This window comes from Fistularia commersonii, chromosome 14, assembly GCF_037954325.1.
Source record: "Fistularia commersonii isolate RoL2024-O1a breed Wild chromosome 14, RoL_Fcom_v1.0, whole genome shotgun sequence".
NCBI classification, from domain to species: Eukaryota; Metazoa; Chordata; class Actinopteri; order Syngnathiformes; family Fistulariidae; genus Fistularia; species Fistularia commersonii.
Window position 1 is genome coordinate 6,690,092 of NC_141297.1, and position 16,055 is coordinate 6,706,146.

Consider the following 16,055-nt stretch of genomic DNA (forward strand, 5'->3'; position numbering starts at 1 on the left):
GTGTGTGTGTGTGGTTATGTCTCAGCACGGAACCTGTTAGCTTCCTCAAATATACTTCACACATTCCTTCACAACAGTTTGTGGATGTCACAGCTTGAAAAAGAGAAGTCGCCGACGGCAAGCGGGAGGAGGAAAGGAGAGGAAGGAGGTGAGGAGTCGGGTCCCCCCGAGCCCAGGATGAAGACCTCCTGGTCCTGATATGCGCGCGGACACGGAGCCATGGAGGAGCAGGCCAGGGTACTGACGAGCCTCCTGGCCCGGCTGGAGAGCCAGGAGGAAGCGACGGAGGAGGAGGGAGCATCGCTCTGCATCTTCGGGGAGTTCGCGGTGAGTTCGGTCAAGCAAGTCCTGCTGAGGTCCGACGCTCCTTTTTGGAGAACCAGCAATACTTCTACGTAATTCTTTTTTGTACAAGCGTAAGGGGGACATGACTTGTGGCTTCTTCGATAAGCAGTTTCCCCTTCGCCCCCCCCCCGCGCACGTGAACACTGGCCAACCGTCCGCGCTTCCCCTTCACTGCCAGCGAGTGCAGGTCTTTGCAGAAATAAAGCAAAAAAAATAGAAGTCACTTTCTTTCCCGATAAACGCCAACGACAGCTCAGAAAATCAGCATGGTCCTGGAAATAGATAAAAAAAGTTCACATTTTTTATTTTTGAATTTTTATTTGTTTCTGTCTTCTTTTTTTTACGGCCACTCCGAAATAGCTTTGAACAGCAGATCTGAATCATTGTTGGTTTTCCTTTGCTAAATATTTAGCAAGTTTGTGATTTTTTTTGGGGGGCAAATTTTTGAATTATCATTTATTTATTGATTTGCACATTAGCCATCAAACTTTCTCTACTTTAAAATTTATTTTAAAATCTATTTTAAATTTATTTTAAACTTTTAAACTTTATTTTTATTTTTTATTTTATTTGAAATTTTTATTTTTGTTTCTGTCTTCATTTTTACGGTCATTCCGGGATAGTTTTGGACAGTATATCTGGAATCATTGTTGGTTTTCTTTTGCAATGTTTTGGTAACAATTTAGCAAGTTTGTGATTTTTTTTTTTTTTGCAAATTTTTGACTTATCATTTATTTATTGATTTGCATATTGCAAATCTGTCAAACTTTCTTTTCGATTTCTTTTTGATGTTCCCATGTAATTTCAAAAAATTAGTTACGCTTGCTGTTTTCAGGTATTTTTTTCAGTATTTGTCTTACATAGGAAAAATTATTTTGAATTCATTAAATTTAATTAATTTATTTTTTCCCCTTATTTCAAGAAGTTCTTTTATAATTTTGCAAAAGTTGGCATTTTGGACGTGTAACACTGAGTTTTTTTGCCGATAACATTTCCCATCAATTTTGAAAGCACATTTATAAAGAGGAGGCCCTGGGGGAACAATAAAAGTCTCTCTTCTTACAAATAAGACAGCATATTTATGCATTACATTTTCTGTTGATATTTGAATCACATCAATTTGTTTTTCCTGCAGCCTTAATCACTGATTTATTAATGTGTAATCAATCCCCCACACGTGCACGCAACACCATCCTTCTCAAATCCTGAGCGTGACATCATCCATGGACTGTTGCCATGGTGATGAATGACAGTGACGCAGTGCCGTCACTAAAACAGTTCAAGGGAATGTGTGTGTGTGTGTGTGTGTGTGGGGGGGGGTTCTTGCATCACTTCCTCCTCGGAACATAACACGCACTGTGTTTGTGCACGTTTGCACGGGGCTTTTAACACACTTTGCAGAAACCAAACAGGGACGAGCGAAGAAACCTGACGGGACCCGGATGGAAATCCTCTTTTGTTTATAAACCAGTGATGGAGTTCCTAGTTAAATGACTCATCCTTTCCGGTCACCAGGCTGTGAATCACTTTCGGGCCGGGACAGCCGATGAGTCTCGCTATTTTAACTCTGAACGTATCCAGGGCAAATTTAATAAAATGACAGGACGCATTGAATATCTTTGCACAGCAGAAAATATTAGTGACACAACTGATGTTAAAGTTGCTGATGTCTCTGCTATTTCTCAAAAGCAAAATAGCCTGCTAATGTGCATCTTGCCCGCTGTGCATGATCTTATGCGGTAATCAGAATAAAATATATTTGAACACAAAATAAGGAATAAAAGCAGACACCAGCAATTTCACCCGACATTATCATCAGCATATAGACGGATGTTTTGTTCTCATCGGACGTGCAAATTTGCCTCTTAAATGTGGGTTTATTTAGATGTTCCAACTGATCATATCTTTGCCAGAAAAGCAGTCGAGATCTGAAATATAAAAGGCAACGTTTTTGCGTTTGCGTTTGAGGACATACATTTTCCTGTTTCCTAATATCTTTTCCAGAGGTTGAGAAACCAGTCCACCAAGTACCGCACCGACAGGACGTTCTCCACCAGAACGGCAGAGTGCCAAGAGAACATCAAGAAGAACCGATACAAGGACATCGTACCCTGTGAGTGTCAAAGGCTCTTCTGACTTCCTCCTCGTTCCCTTCTCTGATTCAAGCTCCGAGTGTCAGTTTAAAACAAGAAGTACAAGCATGCAGCTTTTTATTACCAAGCGGTACTTCCTAGGCTGAGAACAGCTGAGAACCACAAGGCGATTTGAAGAAAACCCCGGTTTGCGAAACTAGGAATACTATCCATGTTAGTTAATCCATCAATCATTTTTTTGTCACGAATCAGTAATTCATTGGTGTTTGAAAAGTGAGAGAAAAAAGTAAAAAAAAATATATACATACATAAGTCAGAAAATACAATATGATTCATGAATATGTGAGAAAAACTCATACATATATAAATATATATATATATATATATATATATATATATATATATATACATATATGTGTGCGGGCAGGACAATCAGCAGACGATGGCTGGATGGATGCATATACATACCTATGTATAAATCCTGTATATTTAGTTTTATTAGTTTTGCCTTTAAGCAATGACCTAATTGCTTTTTGAAAAGTCAGCAGCAAAAAAAATGAATCTGTGTAAGCTCATGGGTCGATTATTTATTTTGCATTTTAGCAATGAGCTCATTGTGTTTGAAAAGAAATTAGAAAAATATTTACATGCACACACACACGTACATACAGTGTATACAGTATATATATTTATATATATATATATATATATATTTATATGAGTTTTATATCTGAGTTATATGAGTTTTTTCTCACACACAAAACACGGAGATTTTTCAACTTCCTCCCAAAGACAGAGGACAAAATATCATCACTGGTCAGCTCCATGATTTAAACTGATTTATCAGTGATTCGCCAACAGATTCATAAATAAAGATAAGACAAACTTTATTGATCCCCATAAGGGAAATTCTTTGTCTCAGTAGTGTAACAGTTATAACTGTCAATAAATATGAATGCAAATATAAATAATATAAATAACAGGCAACAGGCTATCGTCTTCAAGCGCCATCTTGGAAAAAAAAGAAAAGAAAATATTAAAACGTGTATTTCTGTCTCCGCTGACTGGAACTCAGAGCTGTCACATGATTGCTTGCCGACGTCCACAAACGGGGACTTCCTGACTGGCAGCGTTTCAGCTTTGCCGGTCCTAAACCTATAAACCAATTCCTGTGCACCAAACCGGAAACGTAACCGTTGCGTTTACATGATCGAACCGCATCTGTTGGAATCTGCTTTGCTGATTTTGCTGTTTTTTTTTCTCATCGGTGAAGCCGAAAAATTTCCATACACGTGAAAACCAAAGTGAAATCGGAAGGGTGGAAGTACAAAGTGTAGGATCATCACTCGACCGCGTCCTCATGCGAGGACTCGGCCTCAGGGGATGCTAACTTGCATTTCTCTCCCAGTTGACCACAGCAGAGTGAAGCTGACCTTTGTCACCTCAAAGAACGACACCGACTACATCAATGGCAATTTCATCCAGGTAAATAAACAACTTATACGCGTGAACAACTGTTTGCATTCGTCGACTAATTACCTGTACCCGAGTATTACAGTACACGACTTTAAACGTCTGCAGGGAGTGACCGGCTCCAGCGCTTACATTGCCACCCAGGGTCCTCTTCCGCACACAATACTGGACTTTTTGAGGATGCTTTGGGAATATGAAGTACAGGTATGCCCAGCTCATGTCATCTATGGGACCGATACAGAATACAGGGGGAGAAAAACACATCGCAAGTGAAAACAACAAAATAACTACGATTAAGTAGTAGGAAATGCTTAACTAATAATTTATAATGCAACATTTATCATATCTATTTTATAAATGACCTTGAAAAATGTTTATAAACACTTTGACACAATCTTTTTCAAAACTTGGATGTACTTTCTTATTACCTGAATTGATATTATGAGCCACTTATTAATTCTGTTACTGACCATCAATATTGGTAATATTGTTATGTATGGCTATAACCAAAAAATGATTTAAAAAATTATTATCTTTCACTGTCTAAGCTAAAAAAAGGATGTTTTTAACACAATTAATTTAAAAAGTTGAGTTTTTTTTGCTTTGTGTATGACTATAACCAATAAATGATTTTAAAAACTATTATTCTTTCACCATCTAAACTTAAAAAAAAGGATGTTTGAACATAAAAAATTTGAAAAGTTGAGCTTTCTTTGCCTTGTGTATGACTATAACCAATAAATGATTTTAAAAATTACGATCTTTTCACTGTCTAAGCTTAAAAAAAGGTTGTCTTAGACACAATTAATTTAAAAAGTTGAACTTTTTCTGCTTTGTGTATGACTATAACCAATAAATGATTTTAAAAATGATTATCCTTTCCAAAAAAAAAAAGGATTTTTTGAACACAATTAATTTAAAAAAGTTGAGCTTTTTTAGCTTTGTGTGTGATTATCACCGATAAATGATTTTAAAAATTATTATCCTTTCAAGGACAAAGCTAAAAAAAAGGATGTTTTGAACACAAATAATGAAAAAACTGTTGTTTTTTTTTCTTTGTTTGCCTCCAGGTCGTAGTAATGGCGTGTCGAGAGTTTGAAATGGGGAAGGTGAGACTGTTTTCTTCCACCTTTTGCTTAAATATCAATTTGTGTCTTCACTTTATAATTTGTGGTCCGCGCTTCTGTGTTTGACATTGCGGCGCCGATGCGTCTCGGCTGAACTTGTTTCATTTTTAATTGCACGTCGCTGTAGAGGAAGTGCGAGCGTTACTGGCCGCAGAAAACCAATGAGCAGTTTATGTGCGGGCCTTTCACGATCCACTGCGTGAGTATTTTCCTGTCTCCCGTTTGGTCATATGACATACCAAATATTGAGGTGAACTCTGAATTCTAAAGTTTCTTTTTACTTTGAACTGTTTTTGCAGGAGAGCGAGGAAAATAAAGGGGACTACCTGACGAGGACGTTACGTTTGACGTACAACAGCGTAAGTTGGTGAACCGATATTAGGCTAAGGTGATCATCAAGGCTGGACACTTGCGCTAAATGAAAAAATGTATTTCTTTATCTTTTCAGTTCCTCCTCCTGTAAACGCATCATGAAAAGATCCTTCTCGTGTCTGGATCTGATAATGCTTTTGTTTTCCGTCCAGTCCAGCCAGATACTCAAACAGCTGCACTACGTGAACTGGCCGGATCACGGCGTGCCCGACTCCATTCCTCCCATTCTGGACATGATACAGGAGATGAGGTCTTATCAGCCCCACGATGACGTCCCGGTCTGCATCCACTGCAGGTCGGCCTGCCGCTGATTGGTCGATGCAAACCCATTTACGATTATTTGTGTGATTTCTTGTCAAAATCTCCTTGTTGCAGCAAGTGGACTTGAATTTCTTCACTTCAGATGGGGGGTGAAAAGTCTTGAAAGTGAAGAAATTCAACCTCCACAGACAGTATTTGTATGGAAGGAAAAAACATCCTTTTTGTCGTGGTGTTCTGCAGGGCTCTGTACTCGGTCCTCTAACACAGTGTTTCCCAACCTTTTTTGAGCCACGGCACATATTTTACATTAGAAATATAACACGGCACACCACCAAATAAATATGTCAGAAACATTTTTTAACGTATTAGAATGAAACCGTAATCTCAATTTATTTATTGTGAAATCTAATATATCTAATATCTGTCGATTCGTAAAGTTGCAATGCAAATTTCCCACTGATGTGCAACTTTTCCAGAACACTTATTTCAATGACTGAAGACATGTCATCAATATGTCTGAAAATGGTATTATTTGAGAGAACTCTGGCTATTTCTTTATCAACGCCAGAGCCGAGCATTTCTTCTTCAATGATTTTGCCGGCAGGTAGTATTAATGTTTTGCTACGATGTGTGGCTGTTTGGATTTAGAGATGAGTTCAGCATCTTCGTCGCAAGCTTTCACTGCTTTCTCACTCGTCTTGGTAGTTTTCAACAATGCTGCTTGTTCATTTACGCAGGCACAAGTACTTTTTATTTTAAAAATGTATCACGCAAAGCGTCACTGATCACTCTGATACACAGATGCACAGGTTAATTCACTACCCGTTGCCATGGAATGGGCACGCTGCCCACAGAGACATAGGAAGACACATTATTTGCGTTGGATAAATAATTTTCAGACCAATCAGGTGAAAGTGGGCATTTTTCCACGGCACACCCGATGATCTCTCACGGCACACTAATGTGTCGCGGCACAGTGGTCGGAAACACGCTCTAACGTTTCATAAAACACTGTCACGCCCAATCGAGGTTTTCGATCCGCGAATACAATTAAAATGACAGCGGCTGCATCCATCCAAGTACATCCCCTCCAAGTCAGCAAGGTTTTTGAAACACACGCCAGTCATTTAGAAAGAAATCAAAGCATCTGCATGGCAGTAAAAATCCTACCCACATCCCTTCCACCTTTAGCATCGTAACAACTGCTGCCTGGTCATAACGTTGTATCAGACTTCAGTTCAGACTTCCTGTTCATGGTTGGTAGTTGCGCGGTTGATTTAAGCACCTTGTCACATAGACGCTCATTCAAAGACCGTTACAGCCATTAATTCGGCACTGTCTTTGACATAGATCTATTTGTTTTTTTTTGTTTTTTTTTTGTGGTTGTCCTGCCACAATGTTCATCATTTCCTGATTCGAGTATGTGAAAGCTGAGCGGTGACAGTGTTCACATAATGCACGCTTGCAGGGAAACGGATTCTTGCGGCCTGTGTGTAAATGTCCGCCCCGCCCGCCATGCCTTTGTCTTCACTTGAGACCACCCCCCAATTTTTTTTTTTTTGAAACAGGAAATTTGTGTAAGTGATTGGGCAACCGCCCAATTGAGAGTGCACTTCCTATAAGAGCTTCTAGCTCACAAAGTCTTGCACAAAAGGCAACATCCACTGACCCCTGTATTGTGATTCTGTGTTTGATGTCGAGGTGGAGGAAAAAAATGACAAAAATGAAAAAAAAAATCAAGAGTAGCACTCAGCAGCGTTTCGTTATCTTGGCAATGATCATGGTGATAAAAAAAAAAAAACATCATTCCGGACGTTCTGGTGTCTACGTCTTCACATCAGAACGACATTTAACCACACGACCTGCGGAAATGTGGTCAAGTGAACTTACATTAAATCAAAAGCAGCTCATCTGCTGCCTGATCCCCGTCCATACGTTCAACCAGAACTGACGTATTCATAAAAATGTAGAACGGGATGCTAAGATCTTGTTCTCAGTCGTCTCTAGGGGAAGCAAAATAGAAATCAAAAAACCTATCGGTGGGAAAAGAGTGCAGCCTCTAACATTTAGTCAAACAGCTCTGCGGAAGTAAAACTTTCCCCCGAACACCGACGTGTTCATTTTTTATGATAGTTTGACCTCAATCATTTTTTCAATACCTCAATACAAATTGATCAGTGATAGCTCGCTAAGACGCCGCATATCGGATCAGTATGCTAATGTAAGGGATTAAACTGCAAGTCCCTGTGTTTGCAGTGCCGGCTGCGGGCGAACGGGAGCCTTGTGCGTCATCGATTACACTTGGAACCTCCTGAAGAAACAGGTGAGATCGTCTCTGCTCGGTTCACAGGTTCCCGTCCAGAGTCTGAAATCTAAAGATCCACGCTGTCTCCTGCTGTTCGGCTTCAGATGATCACGCCGGATTTCAATATTTATCAACTCGTGCATAAAATGAGAACCCAGAGACCCTCGGTGGTTCAAACTAAGGTAAGAGCGGCAATCCAAAGCTATTTTGTTCTCCACTAGCTTTGTGTCTTGTGCTTCTCATGCTTATTACTATATTATTACTTCCTGTTTCCCCTCAGGAACAATACGAGCTGGTCTACAAAACCATCAAAGTGCTGTTTGAAAGATATCTGGCATCCGCGGAAGACCAGTTCAGCAATAACCAGGTGAGCCGCCCGTAAAGCTCGGTCTGATCCAAGTTCCGGTGTCCTCACCCCGGTACTTCCTCTATTATTTTTTAACCACCCACATGTGTTAAAATATTCATATTGCATACATATTCTCCAGGACTGTTACTTTTATAGCCACTGCCTTGCGCAAGGCTTCCTTTTTACACTTTCTTTTTCTTCTTTTAATATCTTGTATGATATTGTAAAGAAGTGGTAACTGAATTTCCCCGCTGTGGGATCAATAAAGTCTAGCTTACTTTATTAGCACTGAAGGCTGTTTGATTGGCTATCAATGCTCCAAACACATATGTAGATCAACTGGAAAGGCCAATAATCATTAAAAAAAAAAAGGAACTGGCTGTTATGGTGAATGAACTACAAGGCAAAGTTCACATCATCATGCCACATCCTAAAATGAGGATATGAGGTGGCGTTAATTCTTTAAATCTGCACTCTTTTCACATCTCAAATCCTTGTTTACATAGAAAAGCGATTTCCCCGAAATATCGGCCCCTTCATTTCATGGAAATGAGGTGAAACCCTTGGACCCTTCTACCGAGGATCCGGGACCGCCGGCGATCCAGAACATCTCCGAAGATGTCACGGCCCCCGGCGGGAGGGACGATCAAATACAGACGTGCACCGAGTCGGAGTGGGAGCTGGGCGAGGCTCATAGGAGTTCCCCTAAAAGGACGCGGACGGGAAACGCCATACCGGCGCCCACCGAAGACAGAGCAAATCACGCTCTGACATCTGCCCTCTGTCTGATGGTGGAGGATCCTTACTTCAGCGAACCCAACTCACAGGCGGACCTCACCTGTCCTACCGTGCACACAAGACAACGGCCGATAAGTGCCGTGCCGGCGCTGTTCCTCAGCAACTCCATCTTAGAGGTCAACTCTACTGCGGCGGGTAAATACCCTATATCGGGGGTGTCAAACTCAAATACACAGTGGGTCGAAGTTCAAAACTGGGACAAAGTTGCGGGCCAACATTAATATTTATTGAAAAAAATCTTCCTTCAGATATAACAATGAACCTTTTCATATGGACCCAAACAAGTTATGCTTAAAAACTGAATGTGGAACAAGCATAGCTTAATACTATACAATATCTAACTCAATATTGCACACGTGCAAAATCCTGTTTTCTGCTTAAGTAGCAGGGTGCCAGTGTTAGCATAAGGTCACTATGACGACTGTCAACAGAGGAGAAGGCGTTTATGGGTCCTGTTGTGATTTTCGTGCCAAAACACCAGCAGAAAATTCTGGGATTTGTAGAATTAGCGGTACATGCACTGTAGGCTATACCGGTGGGCCAGCTCTAATAGTCATTTGGGGGCCTAATATAATTACAGTGCGGGCCAAATTTGGCCCACGGGCCAGAGTTTGACACCTATGCTCTCTCTCTCTATATATATAAACATACATATATATGTATATATATAAATGTATGGATGGATGGGTAGATAGATAAATACATACAGAGATAGATAGATAATCTAATACAAATTCAAATACTAGGAGGAACTGATTGATAACAAATTAATGAACAAACTGATAAATGAATGAATAGACTTTAGCAGTCCAAAGGGTTTGTAACAGCAGCCGGGAACTTTTAATTATTGAATACCTTTTAATAAATGGGAACAATATATACATGTATATTATCTAATTTTATTATTTCATGTCAAACTATTTCTTGTAATGCATGTTTGTGTTTTAATTTCAATTGCTGTCGCTTGGCAATGCAAATCTGATCACAGGACTTGCTAACTTGCTAATTCTTGCACATTCAGCCGACAGTCAAGCTTCTGTTGACGAAGACTCCCCTCCTCCTCTCCCTGAACGGACCCCCGAGTCCTACCAACTGGCCAGCGATGCAGGTTTGTACAGAATCAGCGCGAAGGAAAACCTTCCTCACCATCCTCATCCTCCCATATCTTTACCGCCATCTTTCAGGGAACTCCTGCGAAAGGCTAGAGGTGGTCATCCCGCCCAACGCCGCGGCCGAGGCCGTCCGGGAGCTGATGGGTGAGACACCCTCCGTGAAACCTTCCCGTGGATCCCACCGCGATGCTTTCACACACCTTAAACTCTCGTTTGTTTTGTTTCTGTCGCTCCCAGGAGGCCCCCCCTCACCCGTCCCGCCGCTCCCGCAGAGAACCCCGGAGTCCTTCGAGCTGGCAACTGATCCGGGTGATTGATCGGCAAAGTCCGATTTTCTTACAATATCCAATGATTAGCCAGGCTACTTTGATTGGGTTAAAAAAAAAAAACAACAACAAATAAACAATCAGTTGGACATGAGATTTCAACTTGTATGAAATTGGTGTAAAATGACAAAATATCAAAAAATTACCTAGAAATCACCAATAAATAGATTATTTAATTGTTTCTATACACAAATTGATGAGTAATGTTGAAATGATCAGAAATGAGGGAATTCATTATTGATATGAATATACAGGACTGTCTCAGATAATTAGAATATTGTGATAAAGTTCTTTATCTTCTGTGACGCAATTACGAAAACAAAAATGTCATACATTCTGGATTCATTACAAATCAACTGAAATATTGCAAGCCTTTTATTATTTTAGTATTGCTGATTATGGCTTACATCTTCAGAAACCTCAAAAATCCTATCTCAAAATATTAGAATATCATGACAAAGTAATTTTTGTTTTTTTAATTGCATTACAGAAGATAAAGAACTTTATCTCAATATTCAAATTTTCTGAGACACTCCTGTATATAAACTGCTAGGATAATGATTATTATCTTTAAATGGTTGTGAAAGCAGCATTTATCTTGTGCAAGAACATCAACACTTGCTACTGATCAAAGCGATTGATTGGTATCAGAAACAGCACATTTGCTGCAGATTGAATTTTTTCCGTATGGCGTACAGTGCCGGTGGCGGCGCCAGCAGCCCACCAGAGTAGACTTGGAATTTCGTCCGAGTGGTCAGGCGCCTCGGCCGCCGACGCCACGTCTCATCGCAGCATGAAACCATGGCTGAGGAGCAAGGTGAGATTCATCCTCCTTCAAAATATGCCAAAACACTCCGCCAAAATTACGAAAATGACATATTAATTAGTAAATGAATGAATGTTATGCAAGTAAACATCGTCCCTGCATGAGGAGGCTTTTTTCCGAGGGCTCGGACTGCTTCTCTACTTTAGTCTGATTGGTTGGTTCGCCGAAATTAAATTTACATATCTTTAGTCACAAAGTTAATCTCTGAAACAAAACCGCACTTAGATAATTAAAAACTTCCTTTTTGTCAAACAGTAACCTCAACGTACTTCCCTTTTTCTCTTTTTTCGCAGAGCCTGAAAGTGAAAACCACCTTCAGCGGTACGTTTTAAAAGTTTAAGGATCAGATATAACCTACTGCAGATGAAAACGCATTTCGGCGTCTTGTATAAGGGAACGTTCGCCTTTTCAAACCGTCCTCTCCGTTCTCAAAGTGTCTGCATCGGGATGCTTTTCAGCCTCCAACTCTCACCTCCATGAGCTGCCGGCGCCCCGGCTGGCCCCTCAGAGTAAGCTTGGTTTACGTTTCACTCATCTTCCACAAATATATAAAGGTTTTATGGGGGGTGAATGGCCTGTGTATGACAAAGAAAAATTCTGTATTTACGGTTCAATTCTCATGCTGACTTCAGGGACAGCCCTATCGGTCATTAGATACATTTCTTGATTGACGGATTAGAAAATTACGGGTTCATTCATGCCCATTGTTAAATCCGCATGTGGGTTATCGTGTGACACGGCACTTGGAAGTGAGCTCTACACTTCCCTGAGTTGGAGGTATTGCTTAATGACCATGGTATGCTAAGTACACATGGGGGGTATTCGGGCAGCATCGGAAACGGACATTCTGTATATATTCAGAGACGTAACCTGAGCATAAATGAGCCCTTAGGCATTTCTTCGCAATGGTAACGTCTCATCTTTATCACATTTTACCCTTGAGTTTCCCATTCTACCGCCATTCTCAAGCCACTTCATTCTACCTTGTCATCACTCCAATTTTATCAGAAGGGTAGATTTACTCCCAACAAATCTGTCTCATCTACTTTGCACAAAGTCCGTCTTGCCTCATTTGTTTTTTGCTCGAGTCATTTCAAAACGTGGGGGTTGTTTTTTCCGCAGCGGCGGTGGCGAGCCTGACTCCTCCCCTTCCAGACAGAACACCCCAAGTACTTTTTAATACCCTGCTGCCGCCTCCGCCGCCGAGCAGAGGGAGTGTACCGCCCTCGCCCTGCAGACCCCTTCTTGTGATCTGAGAGCAGAGCTCAGTTTGATTCCACTTCCTCTCTTCCGTCTTCCTTCAGCTCATCAGGAAACTGCCGTCCGCCCCTTTCCGCCGCCGGAACCCGAGCGGCAGCCCCAGCAGGTAGGCCTCTCCTCTTAGTGCGGTGGAAGCTCTCAGCCCAGGAGGTTTCTCCATGTGGTGATGAGCAGGAGCAAAATAATGAGACCCTGAGTTTTTGTACGTCTGATGTCTGATTTTTTTTCTCTCTCCCCCAAAAGATTTACCAGGGCATTTGGGTCAGCGGCTCAAAACAAGGTACGCCCTCTTATTCCGCTAAGATATTTAACCATCTGTATTAGGCCCCGCCCCCCAGCCTCACCACACACCACCCAAAGGATAATATAATGCAGATTTTATTTTCAATTTTTTTTTGGGAGTGTGGTCGTGCCAATTTGACACACCGCTTCAAGTCAGAAAATAAAAATGAAATATAATGAAAAAGGTCAAAAATGTGCCAGGCAGGGAATGTCAGTTTTGAAATGGGGCACTTTTTAAATGATTGTTATTTTAACTACACGTTCACAGAATGAGGGGGAATTTCATGGCGATGAAACAAGATCAATTCAAAGATATATTTATGCTGATTTATCCTTTCATTGGAGATCCATTGACAGGAAAAGGTCAAAACCAACTAATGGTCAATCAACTAGTCCTCACCCCCAGGGGGGCGCAATACAAGAGGGTAGATTGGTTGTTCGGGTGCCTATTGCCCTGACGATAGACAGCCTATGTCTATATTTATACATATTTGCTGTTGTGTTAACCCTGCAGAGCCACTGGGCCTGGTGAGTTCTGCGGCTCCGCCCCCTACAGCCTACGGAGGAAGTGGTGAGTTCCCACACACAAGAGAACCACATTTTCACTTCAGCACTGTTATCTAGTGTTTTCACTCACTTCTACTTAGTTTTTTATCAACTTTGGCACAAAGCGCCAAAAGAAGTACACATTAAGGGATATCTTAATGTGTACTCATAAAGGGTCAAAGGAGTGCATGTAAGGGTCAAAGAGGTACAAGTGAGGGTTGAAGTAGTACATGTAAGAGTCAAAGAGGTACAAGGGTCAAAGGAGTACATGTAAGGGTCAAAGAGGTACAAGTGAGGGTTGAAGTAGTACATGTAAGAGTCAAAGAGGTACAAGGGTCAAAGGAGTACATGTAAGGGTCAAAGAGGTACAAGTAAGGGTTGAAGTAGTAAATGTAAGGGTCAAAAAAGTATATATAAATGGTCGAAGAAGTACATGTAAGAGTCAAATGAGTAAACGTAAGGGTCAAAGGAGTACTGGGTACTACATAATGTGATATTTATGCACAAAACTATAATCATTTGACTCATATCGACTACATGGGAGTGTTAACATGAAACAAAGACGTGTGTTGTAAATATGAAGCTAATACAGTATGTGTGTGTTTTGTCAGAACAAAGAAATCCTCTCAAGGTGACGGCCGACTCATCGGTCAATCCTGAACTGTCCGGAAACAAACCGAGCCAAAACCATGAGAAGGGCTTTACCAGAACCAGGGTAACCATGGTTACGCATGTCTTCAAACTCTCGAATCAAATCTACTTTGATTTCTATATTTCTTTTTCTTTCCAGACCCTGAAACTGTTCGGACAAAGGCCAAAGGGTAAGTGGTTCGACTCGCCATTGGTGATGTTCATGGGTTCTACGTCTGCGTCGGACTAACGGGTAAAAACGTGATCCTCAGTCAAACCACCACCGCCACCGCATCAGCAGCAGCTGCCTCCTACTCCACCCGCAGCGCCATCTTCCCTCGACGGAGCTTTACTGCCAGCCATCAAACTAGGTAGGCCCTCCGCTTCCTCCTCACCAACACCTCCCCTGAACTTTAGACAAAAATTCCTCAAGGTCAAATTCTCCTTTCCCAGGTTTTGGTCAGCGGTTCAGAAAACCCAAGGGCCCCCGAAATTATCCAAGGAGCTGGCTTTGACCGCCCTCCCCTCGGCCCCTCGGCCCCTCGGCCCCTGGACATCCCAGGATAACGGTACAGACCCTCCAACTGGAGCTAGACCAGAGTGGCCGACGGGAGAACACCGGCCAACAGATTTGGACTTCTCTTCAACTCAGGGACGGACAGAGGACACCGGAAATCAATCAGTTGATTGATTGACTGAGTGATCACCTCAATGAACACTTAATCAAACTTAGGGGAGCTTTTTGACGCTGAAGGCGACGCTTCGATCGCTCCAAATGGATTTGTGTACTAGGAAGCAAGACGACAGGCACAAACACATGGAGTGCCAAGGTTTTTAAAAAAGCTTCCAAGCCCTGGACGAGTTCACTGATCCCGGAGGAGGGCAGGGAAGCTTTTCTTTTTCTTTTTCTATTTTTCCCCTTAAAAAGCGCAAGAATTGGATTATAATAGATTTGATCATTGACATCATGAATAGCCTTTTCTTGCATAGCACTGTACATGGCAGTACAACGGCCCCTAACAAGGACACAAAAATGTTCTACTTTTTAAAGGATTTTAGATTTTTTTTTGTTTCGGGTATAAAAACGTGATCCCTAAAATACACATATTTCAAGGCAATTTCACTCTGCGCCACTGTTGTTGATGGTGCAATACATCCTGGGTAAGGACGTCAAATGGTCGCTGCCCATCCCAGCCTGACGTTTTTCAAAAGCTGGGCGACAATGAAGATGTCAATCAAAGTAACACTTGAGGGTGAGGGGGAAGGGATAGATGAGGAGAAACTGGCAGGCCGAAATATCACTCACACAGAGAAGAGAGAGAGAGAGCGTTTCCTGAAGAGAGCTCTGCTTTCTGGCAGCAGCTGTCCATGGTATAAATGGGGATTGAACATAGTCTTATATAGAGTACTGTACTGCGTTCCAGATTATATATAATATATACTTGAGAGAGTAAAATCCAACCAAAAAGTAGATTGCGTTCAACCGGGAGCGAGCTGTTTATATCCCAGCAGAACAGCATGGCAACTACCAGCCTGAGTTAGCGCCTTCAGTTGCCACAGTTAGAACAGGAACCCAAGAGCAAGATAAGTTTTAGGGACACAGAGCGACAGATTTACATCACCGACCAAGAAGGCATTGCATATGACAAATAATGGCGTCGTTGGACATAATGGACGTAAACATAACATGTGAAGGCTGAGGAGCGCTAACAGTCAGGGCTCTCTTCCAAGAACCGAGCAGGTGGTTCTTGTTTAGCTTGTGTGAAATCATGAAAGTTGGTTCACTCTTATCAGTATGCAACTTTTTGGGTACTTTTACAAGTTTGACTTGTTCTCTTTGGCCTGATATTCTCCCAATCCTTTAACCGTGTTACACGACATCTGAAAAATAATTTTTGACTAGGATTGGGATTCATGAGATTGGTAAAACATGCAAATGTAATGACTATT

General features: G+C 41.5%; 1 protein-coding gene across 4 annotated transcripts; it reads left to right on the plus strand.

Annotated features, from left to right (window-relative positions):
- The first annotated feature begins 83 nt into the window (after positions 1-83).
- ptpn22 (protein tyrosine phosphatase non-receptor type 22) lies at positions 84-14,758 on the plus strand. Of its 4 annotated transcripts, none has more exons than XM_086158892.1 (25): positions 84-327; positions 2,350-2,458; positions 3,847-3,923; positions 4,020-4,115; positions 4,982-5,020; positions 5,166-5,237; positions 5,338-5,397; positions 5,563-5,705; positions 7,928-7,994; positions 8,081-8,158; positions 8,257-8,343; positions 8,832-9,258; positions 10,145-10,231; positions 10,308-10,379; positions 10,473-10,544; positions 11,260-11,378; positions 11,681-11,708; positions 11,822-11,896; positions 12,692-12,753; positions 12,891-12,927; positions 13,444-13,500; positions 14,087-14,190; positions 14,266-14,296; positions 14,378-14,476; positions 14,559-14,758. In XM_086158892.1, exons 1-25 carry the CDS (start codon positions 220-222, stop codon positions 14,618-14,620), a joined length of 2,268 nt encoding a protein of 755 aa, XP_086015018.1. In that variant the 5' UTR covers positions 84-219; the 3' UTR covers positions 14,621-14,758. The 4 variants fall into 4 exon arrangements, with proteins under 4 accessions (XP_086015018.1, XP_086015019.1, XP_086015020.1 ...); XM_086158893.1 differs by having other exon boundaries at positions 11,846-11,896; XM_086158894.1 differs by lacking the exons at positions 14,087-14,190; positions 14,266-14,296; positions 14,378-14,476; positions 14,559-14,758 and adding an exon at positions 12,510-12,556.
- Positions 14,759-16,055: the final 1,297 nt, after the last annotated feature.